General features: G+C 37.4%; 1 protein-coding gene across 2 annotated transcripts in view; it reads right to left on the bottom strand.

Annotated features, from left to right (window-relative positions):
• Window positions 1-750: 750 nt before the first annotated feature.
• The window catches only part of LOC110452329 (repressor of yield of DENV protein homolog), a 45,173-nt gene continuing 30,006 nt past the window's right edge, over window positions 751-15,917 (bottom strand). For both annotated transcript variants that reach the window (XM_021500778.1, XM_021500779.1), the window contains exons 4-7: window positions 7,435-7,566; window positions 3,700-3,803; window positions 2,925-3,085; window positions 751-1,600 (exon numbers count right to left, since the gene is read on the bottom strand). In XM_021500778.1, coding sequence (XP_021356453.1) covers window positions 1,395-1,600; window positions 2,925-3,085; window positions 3,700-3,803; window positions 7,435-7,566 — 603 coding nt within the window. In that variant the 3' untranslated portion in view covers window positions 751-1,394. The remainder of the gene's footprint in view (window positions 1,601-2,924; window positions 3,086-3,699; window positions 3,804-7,434; window positions 7,567-15,917) is intronic.

The raw sequence follows: 15,917 nt of genomic DNA, 5'->3' as shown, positions 1-15,917 counted from the left end.
TTCTATCTCTGTTTTTTTTAGTTTTATGACGTCTTTCCTGTCCTTTTATTGGATATTTCCCCGGTGTTTGTTTATTTTCTTTTAAATATTGCGTCTTTTACTCTCTATGTTTTACAATGAATATTCATGACGATCATATGTAACTTTTGAGGAAATATGAGTGTGTTCATATGAAAAAGTTTAGTCATTGAGGACAGATTTTATAGGCTAGACACTTGCAGTGATACCATTCCGGCAAACCCCAAAAAGTAACGCTCATTAAAACATTAATTACACTACTCAAGAAAGACGTGATGAGGAGATGTCTTACCAACTGCACTGAACACGCTACGAACAAAGGTTTCTACTTCATAGTTTGATTGCAAAATTCGTGAGTCCTACATTACCAATCTTTTTCTAACAAATCTGATGAAAAGTCTATGACACAGGGTCAAGAGATAAAAATCATATCGAAAGAACAAAACAAAAGCGTAGTTTCTTCATTTATGACAATACCTTATTACAACCTATAAATCACTCACACAGATCGTTTATCTTTCACAGCCATCGCTATCAATAATTTCAGTGAGTTATGGATAAACGCTACCTTTATTTTACATGCATCTTCTGGCGTTTCCGAAAGTGTTCCAATTAATTTAGAATCTTCAGAAAGTAAAATAAACACAAAGGCGTTGTGATCACGCTCAGCTTTGTTAATTTATTCCTAATAATGATTACAAACGTTAAAAGGATAAAATTCTTATAGAAGTACGTTGCAATATGTTTAATATGGAAAACATATTTGCGATACACACACTGCAATGTTGATTTGGACGAAAACAGAAATACTAACGTAAAGAGAACTATGAACATCTAAGTTAACAGTTTAATAAGCGAAATAACCTTTACACGAGGAAAGACGACAATATGTGGGCAAAACGTACACTCCGAGAATTTTCGAGTATTTCAATATAATATCCCCCCAAAGAAGTCACCTATCGGCGAATGGGACAGGTCTCCTGTTATCGATAAGTCCATCCATTGACGTCTTAATTATATGTCAAAAAGATAAGTTAAACATCCTAAGTACCCTGCTCAATCAAGTACGTTTTACCCTTTAGCAACTAGCCGATGTATATTTTCTAAATGTTTATGAAGTTTATGAAACTTCCGAAGTATGGTGTTTACTGTTATACAGGTTGTTTTTAACACAATCACAAATAATTGCAGCATTTAATATATTGACTAATAGTACTTTCGTAAAAAACAACGTATGACATTATTTCTGTTCTTGTTTTGGAATTTCGATCTGTGTTGACTCAGGTTATAGAACATGTATTTCTGAAATAACGTCACAACAAAACGAAAATCAAAGTTGAGAAGGACATATATAGATGTCTTAAGTATTACTACAGCTAACTGTCATGTGATGCGTCGCTTCCTTCTTCCGATACGTCGGCCATGTTACGGGGCCCATGATAGTCCTGGAAGGTCTGTATGTCGTCCTGGCTGAGGAATGTGGCAACAGTAGAACCCGTGCTGTTATGGCGCTGGCTTGGGTGTACTACCTGACGCGCCAGAGATCGGGGATGGACGCATCTGTTGGGTCTAAACTGGGCGTCTGTAAGTTATTAATACAATTATTTAGTCTTACGATGAAAAGAATGTTTCCACTCAACTGTTAATAAGTTTGACTTGGAGGTTTGCAGGACAGGATTTAAAGAATGGTGTTGCAAGACATGCCTCACAGTTAAATATTTGGTATACATATATTAGAATCCAGTCTTTTTGTACGTTTACATATTTTTATATTTTTTTATTTTTTTGTCGTTTTTTTGATATGTAAGTAAACCCCCTTCAAGTAATTGAAAATATTTCACGACCCTTTGATAATAGGTTTTATACTAGTTATCGATATGTGGATAAACGGAACGTCAAAAAGATAAATATGTGTGAGGAAGTAATAAGAAGAGGTGCACGTGTGGGGAGAGAAGGATCAGAAACATGATTTGAAAGAGAGTAAAGAGATGTGGGGGTATAAGGGGTCAGATGTGAGTGTGTTTGTGTGGAAAAAGTCACACGATGTCAGAGTGGATGTGTGAGGAGAGGGCAAAGCAAACGATGTCAGAGTGGATGTGTGAGGAGAGGGCAAATCACACGATTTCAGGGTGGATGTGTGAGGAGAGGGAAAGTCACAGGATGTCAGAGTGGATGGTTGAGAAGAGGGAAAGTCACACGATGTCAGAGTGGATGTGTGGGAAGAGGGAAAGTCAAACGATGTCAGAGTGAATATGTGGTGAGAGGGAAAGTCACATGGTGTGAGAGTGGATGTGTTAGGGAAAGGAAAGCCACACGGTGTAAGAGTGGATGCGTGGGGAGAGGGAAAGTCTTATGGTGTGAGAGTGGATGTGTGAGGAAAGGGAAAGCCACACGGTGTCAGAGTGGATGCGTGGGGACAGGGAAAGTCACACGATGTCAGAGTGGATGTGTGGGAAGAGGGAAAGTCAAACGATGTCAGAGTGAATATGTGGTGAGAGGGAAAGTCACATGGTGTGAGAGTGGATGTGTGAGGGAAAGGAAAGCCACACGGTGTAAGAGTGGATGCGTGGGGAGAGGGAAAGTCTTATGGTGTGAGAGTGGATGTGTGAGAAAAGGGAAAGTCACACGGTGTCAGAGTGGATGCGTGGGGACAGGGAAAGTCACACGATGTCAGAGTGGATGTGTGGAGAGAAGGAAAGTCACACGATGTCAGAATGGATCTCTAAAAAACGATAACATATGATGTGAGTTTGAATGTTTTGGGTTATGAGACACAAGATGGAGTGTGTATGTGCTGGGCGTATGACTTGAGACACAAGATGGAGTGTGTATGTGCCGGGCGTATGACTTGAGACACAAGATGTGAGAGTGGATGCATAATTGGTAATTCTGACACGGATACTAACCCGCAGTCCGGTTATAGCAGTTGTGTGCCGTACATGAGTGCCTGTGTCGTGACCTCCGACCTGTATTATTATGACGTTTAGGCGGGAATACCTCTTCCACGTGACAGATGTTACCACAAGGATAACAGGGGGAAGTCGTACTGTTCATCTGGCCGAATCCACTGTGAACACAATGTTATACAACAACATCAAGGGCATCCATCTTCAGAAAACATATATGTTCCATGTTTAAATTATAACTGTACACAGCTTGTATTTATTTAGTCTTATAAGAAAATACTCCGTCATAAACATATCAAAACAAAGTCACTGAACATTATTGTGAGAATAACAACACCATTTCAGGTGTAAATGTGCATATGGAAAAGCCAATGACGATAGGATTGTTTTAAAACTTTTTAATCTACTTAGTTTTAAGGTTCATTGTATTCCTCCGCGCAAAACTTCTGTTTGTTTACGTTTGTCACTTGCGATCATTAACGTTGACCATTGAGCTTAGAAGTCATTTGGAAAACATGGTGTTTAGTTGAGTTTTTTAAATAGAAAAATATATGAGGTAGTAGTATATATAGTTGATCAATAGTTTATCCTACAGTATTTTCAGCTTTTGTCGTACAAATAATTTTCTCATCGCGAGCACGTAAATAAAATCTCGAGTCCATCTGCGGTGGCCTATCGATTGTATCCACGTGCTCGCGATGATAAAAAATTTCTCACGACAAACCCTGAAAATACAGTGTAATAATCTATAACTATTACTGTAATAAATACTCACTTGAACTCGTTTCCACAGCTGATACACACAAACTTTGCCCATCCCCACTCCCGTTCCCTAGGGACAGCTTTATAGCGTCTCCGACATCTTTTGCATTTGGATACCTTAGCAAAAGTTTCATACGCTATAGTGTAATCAGCAACATGAGTAAAATATGTTCTTCCTTTATTAAAAATATGAAGTAAAATTGTGTAAATGTTAATCGAAATAAGTAATATGAAGTAACGTTACAAATATACTATATCTCAAGGAATAATCGGACGCAAAAGTACTAGTATTCTCTGTGTGTAACAATACTGTGGATGTGTTTTTGGAATGGCATTGCTCTTATCTTTTTTACCCTAAAATGGCAAAAAAATAAATGTAATATATCTCTGTTCTCGTTTTCGATAATTATGATTTGATGTAACCGTGTATGTTATGCTATGTTTTTAACTATCCGTGAACTAACGAAAGTTGACCCTGGATCGATCAGTCAAAAATACAAATAATTCAATTACATAAAACAAACAACAAATGGTGAAATATATAATTACTTTATTTGGACATGCGGAAAAGGTAGTGCAAGAGAAACACGAAAAATAAAACAAATATTAAGATGCACATTCGGACATTATGGTCTCGAGAAACACACGAACATACAGCAGAGATTGACATTTAGACATGCCCATAGCGACACAACTACATCTCACAGGTAAACATGGGGACATGGTCGTACCCATAGAGACACTAATACACAGCACAGATAGACATGGGGTCATGGTCGTGCCCATAGAGAAACTGATACACAGCACAGATAGACATGGGGTTATGGTCGTGCCCACAGACACTATTACAAAGCACAGATAGCATGGGGTCATGGTCGTGCCCATAGACACTAATACACAGCACAGATAGTTATGGGGTCATGGTCGTGCCCATATAAACTAATACACAGCACAGATAGACATGGGGTCATGGTCGTGCCCATAGAGAAACTGATACACAGCACAGATAGACATGGGGTCATGGTCCTGCCCATAGACACTAATACACAGCACTGATAGACATGGGGTCATGGTCGTGCCCATAGACACTAATACACAGCACAGATAGTTATGGGGTCATGGTCGTGCCTATACAAACATTAATACACAGCACAGATAGACATGGGGTCATGGTCGTTCCCATAGACACTAATACACAGCACAGATAGACATGGGGTCAAGGCCGTGCCCATATAAATCTAATACACAGCACAGATAGACATGGGGTCATGGTCGTGCCTATGCAAACATTAATACACAGCACAAATAGACATGGGGTCATGGCCGTGCCCATAGACACTTATACACAGCACAGATAGACATGGGGACATGTTCGTGCCCATAGACACTAATACACAGCACAGATAGACATGGGGTCAAGGTCGTGCCCATAGACACTTATACACAGCACAGATAGACATGGGGACATGTTCGTGCCCATAGACACTTATACACAGCACAGATAGACATGGGGACATGTTCGTGCCCATAGACACTTATACACAACACAGATAGACATGGGGTCATGTTCGTGCCCATAGACACTTATACACAACACATATAGACATGGGGTCATGGTCGTGCCCATAGACACTTATACACAGCACAGATAGACATGGGGACATGTTCGTGCCCATAGACACTAATACACAGCACAGATAGACATGGGGTCAAGGTCGAGCCCATAGACACTAATACACAGCACAGATAGACATGGGGTCATGGACGTGCTCATAGACACTAATACACAGCACATATAGACATGGGGTCATGGTCGTGCCCATAGACACTTATACACAGCACAGATAGACATGGGGTCATGGTCGTGCCCATAGACACTAATACACAGCACAGATAGACATAGGGACAAGTTCTTGCCCATAAATACACTAATACACAGCACAGATAGACATGGGGTCATGGTCGTGTCCATAGACACTAATACACAGCATAGATAGACATGGGGTCATGGTCGTGCTCATAGACATTAATACACAGCAGATAGACATAGGGACAAGATCGTGCCCATATACACTTATACACAGCACAGATAGACATGGGGTCATGGTCGTGCTCATAGACACTATTACAAAGCACAGATAGCATGGGGTCATGGTCGTGCCCATAGACACTAATACACAGCACAGATAGACATGGGGACATGTTCGTGCCCATAGACACTAATACACAGCACAGATAGACATGGGGTCATGTTCGTGCCCATAGAAATGTAATACACAGCACAGATAGACATGGGGTCATGGTCGTACCCATAGACACTAATACACAGCACATATAGACATGGGGTCATGTTCGTGCCCATAGAAATCTAACACACAGCACAGATAGACATGGGGCCATGGTCGTGCCCATAGACACTAATACACAGCACATATAGACATGGGGTCATGGTCGTGCCCATAGAAATCTAATACACAGCACAGATAGACATGGGGCCATGGTCGTGCCCATAGACACTAATACACAGCACAGATAGACATGGGGTCATGTTCGTGCCCATAGAAATCTAACACACAGCACAGATAGACATGGGGCCATGGTCGTACCCATAGACACTAATACACAGCACAGATAGACATGGGGACAAGGTAGTGCCCATACAGACACTAATACATACACATCACAGATAGATAGACAGGGGGACATGGCCGTGCCCTTTAATAAGACACTAATACATACACATCACAGATAGACATGGGAACATGCTTGTACCCAGCAAAGGCTGACCTGGGGTCATGGTTGTACCAATAGAGACACAGTGACATGGTGACCAAGAGAGACAAGGAAACGTTAAGGGAGATGTCAAAAATGAAAGGGATTTTCTCAAAAGTCAATAGCAACACAAGTACTTATTGTAATGGGGGACCATTAAAGACGTTCCCCAAACTGCCCCATAGTCGCAAAGATGCACCAGAAAAGGATCGTTATGCTATAATACACCAATTATGTACATACTAAATTTGAGCATCGAACAATTTCTGAATTGCGACCGATCAGAAGCCTCTATGCGGTTGATATGGCAACAAAACCTATGTGGTTGAATTCGCAGTCCACTAATACTCCTATATACCAATTGTTATAAAAATCGAATAATATCTTAATTTCGACCAATCAGAAGCATCCGTGCCATGTGGTTGCTATGCCAACGATCTGAAAATAAAGACTTGAAAGCAACAACTACATATGCCTTGATTCATCATGTGAAGTTTCATCAAGATATGACCCGAGGAAATAGTCGGAGAAGTACACGGCGAAAGAAGAAAAAGGAATAATAATAATAATAATAACAACAAGTACTAATTGTAATGGGGGACCATTACAGAATTCCCCCCAAATCCCCGCAGTTATGTTCGCACTGCCAAAATAGACCTCCATATGAAATTTGAGCAAAATCGACCAATATTCAATTTCGACCAATCCGAGGCTGTGGCGGCCATCGTGGTTAACCGATTGGAAAATGATAGATCATTTGCACACTCCTATACCATGACGAACACTTGTGTAAAGTTTCATTAATTTCCGTCCAATGGTTTTTGAGAAATGTGTCGGACAAAATTTAAGGCGGAAGAAGAAGAACAATATGTCCCCCACTTCGTTTTGGGGACGTAACAAGAGTGAAAAGAGCCAATACAATTATATAGGCAGGTAGACATACACAGTGGCCCTGATGAGTTAAGGGATTTCTTACCATTTTTCGAGTTGGCACTTTTCTCCACCATACAGTGTCATTTTCCTCACACGCAAACTGTCGTACTTGGAATGGTATGTCGTTGTGGTAGGCGAGGTTCCGAACATTGTGATCTGCTCGAATTTCTGTCCACTTTGATCAAAATGTACATAAAATACATTTTTTTTTTATCTTAACATGACCTGGGGAGTTTTTTTTTTATATACGGGACCTCACAATCGATGGTGACTGAGAAACTTTACATTACATACATGTATAGAAGGGCAAACTAAAGAATTCATACGGACACCTGGAAAATACAAATTGTACAGTAAGGCAGGACCAAGGACAAGAAGGAACATAGTTGTCGGACACAGCTGACAATCTCTTTGTAATTTTTATGGGCGGAAATTGTCAGAATGTCCTTTATAGAGTATCAAATTTAAAACAGGTTGGGTGCGCACTTCACCAGTGTTTTCTTGTATGAGGAATATACCAACATTCTTTATATACCGGAATGAAAAAGATTACTTAAGCACTGAACTGTTTTTGTATGGTATTTATGATTTATTTGAATGACACAGATTTGCAAGCAAACATCATAATGCGCGCTATACTTACGTTTTCTCTGCCTTTAATGTTCTTTTTAAACTTACAAGTTATATTTGAAATTTAAAATTCCCACCTTATCGACAGTCCACACAAATGTGTTCGATATTTGGAACAGCGTGTTGTCGCGTGCTGATTGGCAAACAAAGTAGTACTTTGTAATTATAACAATCACGTCAATTTTATTCCACAATTCAGTATCAATACAATTGCGTATGATATGTATATAGGGTGATTTAAGTTTATCAATAGAAATCTGAGCTGAAAGTTAGATTTGAAATTGTTTCGATTTGTTTTCCCGGAACAAATTTCGTGCATGGATAAATACAGTGAACACCGGTAATCTGATCTTGCCATCCACGAGGGAGTCGTATGGGAACCTGACTAGATTCTTCAACAGCCGCGTTATTTGACTTGTCGTCAGAAACTGAGGAAACCGTAGCTGATAGACAAGTGAAACTGATAGCGTTTGAAGTGAGTGATCTCATACGACAGAGCACAGGGGTTCGTTACAAATGTCTGAAATACACACCTATGCCTTGTGTATCTTTATGTGTGCTGTGACTCATATCAGTAGGTCTCTAGCATATGTGTATTTCAGACTAGTGTAACGAACCCCTGTGGATCAGTGTAGTGTAACAGACAATATTTCTGATAAATTGCATGAGTGTTAAAATTGTTTCTTTTGTTATTTCAACCTATGTGCATTTTGTACGATATTGCAGACCTTGGTCTTTTTTGTTGTAATACAAGTATTGTTTTAACAAAAACAAAAAAAAATCATTTACAAAGGAGGCAGTTATCGACATTCAAACTTGTTTTTCTAGTTTACCGTTTTGCGTAAGTTATTATATGATGGCATTTCGGAGAAGTCGGGAAACGTACTCTATTTCATCATCTGCAATAAGCGTACATGTGACGAATCGCGGGAGAAATCATTGTTTTGGTTACGTTGATGACAGGGGCAGTTATCGATAGGTGGAGGTACATGTAGTTATCGACAGGTGGAGTTACATGTAATTATCGACAGGTGGAGGTACATGTAGGTATCGACATATGGAGGTACATGTAGTTATCGACAGGTGGAGGTACATGTAGTTATCGACAGGTGGAGGTAAATGTAGTTATCGACAGGTGGAGGTACATGTAGTTATCGACAGCTAAATTAATATGTTAATTATTTCTATTATTAGTCTCTCATAATATATTCATTTGTTCTGACGTATGTCCAAATGCTTAGAAAAAAGTATAAACATGTCTAGTCATGTAAGCAAACACGCTCCCTTTTCTACACTCATGCGCAAAACAGTCACCATCACAGCATTTTGATGAAACATATTTTCTGGTTCCCTTTCAATATGGTGTCCCACCCCAATTTCAAATTCTTTTGATCCCCAGTGATGCATTCCAACAGCCCAGAAGTTTTGAATTATGAGGTATTGTATCCTACAATGATAAAGATCAGAAATGTTATTCAAGAAAACATAATTGAATCTTCTTAAAATAATCATTGTCGAAATGTTTTTAAATTCTCGATGTTCGCAAGATGATTAGTTCTATACCTCCTGCTTAACAGAACAATTTTCATCAACATTTGTTCTATGTAATTGTTTATTGTTCAATATATATTGTATTCTGTCTATCTGGCTGCATTATTTTCCTATATTGATACTTTTCTTAATTTGTAATTGCAGTTTACAAGACTTATCTACATGGATTTTATTGAGAACTTAAGATTTTTTAATATTTTATTTATGCTTGTAAAGTTATGTCTGTTAACTGGATAGACTTTAGCAACATTATTTGTGTCGGGTGTTCTCATACACACATTTTTGAAGTACAAGTCAATCATAAAAATATGCTTTTAATGAATAAAACAAAAATTAATCGGTATTTTTTTCACATACTGTCGATAACTACCTCCGATACTCAAATTGCGGCAGTTATCGACAACCCTATTTCCGATCTTAACAATAACCCGGATGTTGATAGGACGCTGACAAACGTTGCAGACGCTTCATGAGTGAAGTTGGATTACACCATTATGTGGCAGATATTTCAGATAAAAATGTTATTAAAACTCGAAGTGATATACATATCTCATCGATGCCCGTAAGGATCGATTCTTCTCTTTGGAAACAAAAATTCAGAAAATTTGTTTAGCCGGTCTTGTCTGAATGGAACGGTTCCGAGGGATTCCGAAAAGGTTAGTGTACCGATTGTCTCGAAAACGGTTCGTAATCGATCCAAAACGAGGTGACTAGAACCGGGGGTCAATACCGTCGATAACACCCTCCGTTGCTCTACATTTTTAAGTCTCATAATGCCCTACGATATTTCAGCAGCCGTCATGTTTGTTTACATTGGATATTGTAGTTCCGGTCGGTGTTGTATTAATACGCTAAGAGATATGTCTCGTGGTGCATGATATTTAAAGTACCATCAACAACACAACTTTCAAATAGCCCATATAGTGACAATGTCATGCAAATGTAAATACTTATCTATCTCTGCCACTGTGCCGATTAAAATGTCGACAACGATCATTTAGTGGCTTTAAGGATCAGTTGTTTACAACAGGGTAGATGTTGTCAACCATTTTCACAAGGAAGTCAGTTTGTCACGTGACTGAACGTGATGTCACCCATACAGTTAGACGGAAAATACCGTTGATTATTTCACACTTGCATGCACCATAATGCAGTGAAACCTATACCAGATATTTTCCGATATAATTATAGCCATCTATCACCTTCATGTCTAGTGAAACTAGAAACAATATTGTAGTTACATGTTATATACAGACACACATTTTGGGAGAAACCTTTCGTTTCGCGAGATTTCATGATACATTGATCGACGAAAAACAAAACATGACGGCGAAATACCCTCTGTACCAGTAAATCATCTAGGCAGGGGATGAAATAAAAATATGAAAAAACCCATTTCAATCCCTGTATGGAAAGTATGTGAACATGCTCCAGTATACAGGATAATACTGAACATTAAATGAAGTGCACATTAAACCCGGTGTCATATAAAATGTTCATCCCCCATAAAATACTCATCCGGATGAGTATTTAATGCATTAAATACTAATCCCCCCCATAAAATATTCATCCCCATAAAATTTATCAAGACTTTTTACATAAATACAAAATGTATAGCATTATTACATCATGTTACCTGTAATACATGGTTCCTATATGTCTATCCAGGTAATTATAATACACAGGGTGTCACCTGTGGGAGCTTGGGCCCTGGGGGCTACTGTTGCCTGGTGACAACATACAGGTGTGGTCAAGATCAGCTGTCAATAAGTGGTATACTGACAAATCATTGAAACAGGGATATATTTATATAATTATAGTGTCCATCAGGTTTAAAAAATAAAGAAGACTGCCATTTACATATCATAAAACTAATTTCTTTAACTATTATTTCAATTTTTATGAATTAATTTTTTTCCACAGCAATCCAAACATATAATGAAAAGCAGTATAATAATTGTTATGTTTATAGATATAAAAATTGAATTTTTCAATTAATAATAATATCCATGAATGTATGGCAGAAAAACTGCTTTTACATTTTAGGAATAATTTCTTTCTTAAGTCAGCTTAGGTGGTGCATGGCATCTCAAGTAATTAAAGTGGTGCAAATGTTTATTTAATCAAGCAATATTGGTAAACAGTTGTTTTATTAGATGAAATCATATTTTATGACTACAGTATAGGGTAGATAAGTATTTTATGGGGGTATATGAGTATTTTATGATTCCAGCCCCCCCTAGATGGTTATTCTTTGGGGGTAGATGAGTCTTTTATGATTCCAGTATAACCTAGATGATTATTTTATGGGGGTGGATAGGTATTTTATGACTGCAGTATAACGTAGATGGTTATTTTGTATATAATTATAGTGTCCATCAGGTTTAAAAAATAAAGAAGACTGCCATTTACATATCATCAAACTAATTTCTTTAACTATTATTTCAATTTTTATGAATTAATTTTCTTCCACAGCAATCCAAACATATAATGACAAGCAGTATATTAATTGTTATGTTTATAGATATAAAAATTGAATTTTTCAATTAATAATAATATCCATGAATGTATGGCAGAAAAACTGCTTTTACATTTTAGGAATAATTTCTTTCTTAAGTCAGCTTAGGTGGTGCATGGCATCTCAAGTAATTAAAGTGGTGCAAATGTTTATTTAATCAAGCAATATTGGTAAACAGTTGTTTTATTAGATGAAATCATATTTTATGACTACAGTAGAGAGTAGATAGGTACATTAAAGGCTATCGGTATTGTTGGAGGTACATGTTTATGGACAAGTAGATGGGTATTAACAAGTTAGTGGGTATAGAAAAGTATTTTATGACTGCAGCATAAGCTAGATGGTTATTTTGTATATAATTATAGTGTCCATCAGGTTTAAAAAATAAAGAAGACTGCCATTCACATATCATAAAACTAATTTCTTTAACTATTATGTCAATTGTTATGGATGAATTTTTTTCCACAGCAATCCAAACATATAATGACAAGCAGTATATTAATTGTTATGTTTATAGATATAAAAATTGAATTTTTCAATTAATAATAATATCCATGAATGTATGGCAGAAAAACTGCTTTTACATTTTAGGAATAATTTCTTTCTTAAGTCAGCTTAGGTGGTGCATGGAATCTCAAGTAATTAAAGTGGTGCAAATGTTTATTTAATCAAGCAATATTGGTAAACAGTTGTTTTATTAGATGAAATCATATTTTATGACTACAGTATAGGGTAGATAAGTATTTTATGGGGGTACATAGGTATTTTATGACTGCAGCATAACCTAGATGGTTAATTTATGGGGGTAGATAGATACTATATGACTACAGTAAAGGGTAAATGAGTATTTTATAGGGGTAGATAAGTATTTTATGGGGGTAAATGAGTATTGTATGACTGCAGTATAACGTAGATGGTTATTTTATTGGGGTAGATGAGTATTGTATGGGGGTAGATAGATACTATATGACTACAGTAAAGGGTAAATGAGTATTGTATGACTGCAGTATAACTTAGATGGTTATTTTATTGGGGTAGATGAGTATTTTATGGGGGTAAATGAGTATTGTATGACTGCAGTATAGCCTAGATGGTTATTTTATGGTGGTAGATGAGTATTTTATGACTGCAGCATAACCTAGATGGTTATTTTATGGGGGTAGATGAGTATTTTATGATTCCAGTATAACCTAGATGGTTATTCTATGGGGGTAGATGAGTATTTTATGACTGCAGTATAACCTAGATGGTTATTTTATGGGGGTAGATAGGTATTTTATGACTACAGTATTACGTAGATGAGTATTTTATGGCTACAGTTTAGGGTAAATGAGTATTTTAGGGGGGTAGATAGGTATTTTTATAGCTACAATATGGGGAAGATGTTTTTATTATAGGGGAAGATGGGTATTTTATGGTCACAGTATAGGGTAGATGTTTTTTATGGGGAGTAGATAGGTATTTAATGGCTTCAGTATATATATTGCGTAGATGGTTGTTTTGTATGGTAGATGAGTATTTGATGGCTTCAGTATATATATTGCGTAGATGGTTATTGTGTAGGGTAGATGAGTATATGATGGCTTCAGTATATGGTAGATGAGTATATTATGGGTACAGTATTTCAACATATTTTATTGGACAAAATAATTGCACAATTGGATGAGACAACAGGCTTAGCCTATACAAGTATAGGGTAGATGAGTATTTTATGACTGCAGTATAACCTAGATGGTTATTTGAGGGGGGTAGATAGGTATTGAATGGTTACAGTATAGGGAAGATAAGTATTTTATGGGGGGTAGATAGGTATTCAATGGCTATGCTATAGGGTAGATGGTTATTTTATGGGTGTAGATAGGTATAATATGACTACAGTATAGGGTAGATGAGTATTTAATGGCTACAGTATATGGTAGATGAGTATATTATGGCTACAGTATAGAATAGATGAGTATCATCGACCCTATACTGTAGTCATATTATACCTATCTACACCCATAAAATACCCATCTACTCTATACTGTAGTCATATAGTATCTATCTACCCCCATAAAATACTTATCTACCCTATACTGTAGTCATATTATACCTATCTACACCCATACAATACTCATTTACCCTTTACTGTAGTCATATAGTATCTATCTACCCCCATACAATACTCATCTACCCTATACTGTAGTCATATTATACCTATCTACACCCATAAAATACCCATCTACTCTATACTGTAGTCATAGTGTATCTATCTACCCCCATAAAATACTTATCTACACTATATTGTAGTCATATTATACCTACCTACACCCATAACATACTCATCTACCCTAAACTGTTGCCATTAGATACCTATCTACCCCCCATAAAATACCCATCTACCCTATACTGTAACCATTCAATACCCAGCTACCCCCCAAAAAAACCCATCTACCCTATAGCGTAGCCATTAACTACCTATCTATCCCCATAAAATACCCATCTACCCTATACTGTAACCAATAAATCCCCATCTACCCCCATAAAATAGCCATCTACCCTATAGCATAGCCATTAAATACCTATCTACCCCAATAAAATAACCATCTACCCTATAGTGTAGTCATATAGTATCTATCTTCCCCCATAAAATACTTATCTTCCCTATACTGTAACCATTAAATACCCATCTACCCCCATAAAATAACCATCTACCGTATAGCGTAGCCATTAACTATCTATTTATCCCCATAAAATACCCATTTACCCTTTACTGTAACCATTAAATACACATCTACCCCCATAAAATAACCATCTACCCTAAAGCATAGCCATTACATACCTATCTACGCCCCCCCCCCCCCAATAAAATACCCATCTACCCTATACTGTAACCATAAAATACCCATCTTCCCCCATTAGATAACCATCTACCCTATAGCATAGCCATTAAATACCTATCTATCCCCATAAAATACCCATCTACCCTATACTGTAACCATTAAATACCCATCTTCCCCCATTAGATAACCATCTACCCTATAGCATAGCCATTAAATACCTATCTACCCCCCATAAAATAACCATCTACCCTATAGCATAGCCATTAACTACTTATCTATCCCCATAAAATAACCATCTACCCTATACTGAAGCCATTAAATACCTATCTACCCCCATAAAATACTCATCTACCCTATAGCGTAGCCATTTATATCCCCCTAAAATACCCATCAACCCTATACTGTAACCATTAAATACCCATCTACCCCCATTAAAAAAACATCTACCCTATAGCATAGCCATTAAATACCTATCTACCTCCATAAAATACTTATCTACCCTATACTGTAACCATTCAATACCTATCTACCCCCATAAAATACTCATCTACCCTATACTGTAGTCATATCATACCTATCTACACCCATAAAATACCCATTCACTTTATACTGTAGTCATATAGTATCTATCTACCCCCATAAAATACTGATCTACCCTATACTGTAGTCATATTATACCTATCTACACCCATAAAATACTCATCTACCCCCATAAAATACCCATCTACCCTATACTGTAACCATGCAATACCCAGCTACCCCCATCAAATAACCATCTACCCTATAGCGTAGCCATTAACTACCTATCTTACCCCATAAAATACCAACCTACCCTATGCTGTAACCATTCAATACCCATCTACCCCCCATAAAATAACCATCTACCCTATAGCGTAGCCATTAACTACCTATATATCCCCCTAAAATACCCATCAACCCTATACTGTAACCATTAAATACCCATCTACCCCCATAAAATAACCATCTACCCTATAGCATAGCCAT

This window comes from Mizuhopecten yessoensis, unplaced genomic scaffold (assembly GCF_002113885.1).
Source record: "Mizuhopecten yessoensis strain PY_sf001 unplaced genomic scaffold, ASM211388v2 scaffold6615, whole genome shotgun sequence".
NCBI lineage: Eukaryota > Metazoa > Mollusca > Bivalvia > Pectinida > Pectinidae > Mizuhopecten > Mizuhopecten yessoensis.
The sequence above is the reverse complement of the archived record's forward strand: the minus strand, read 5'-3'. Positions and strand labels throughout refer to the sequence as shown.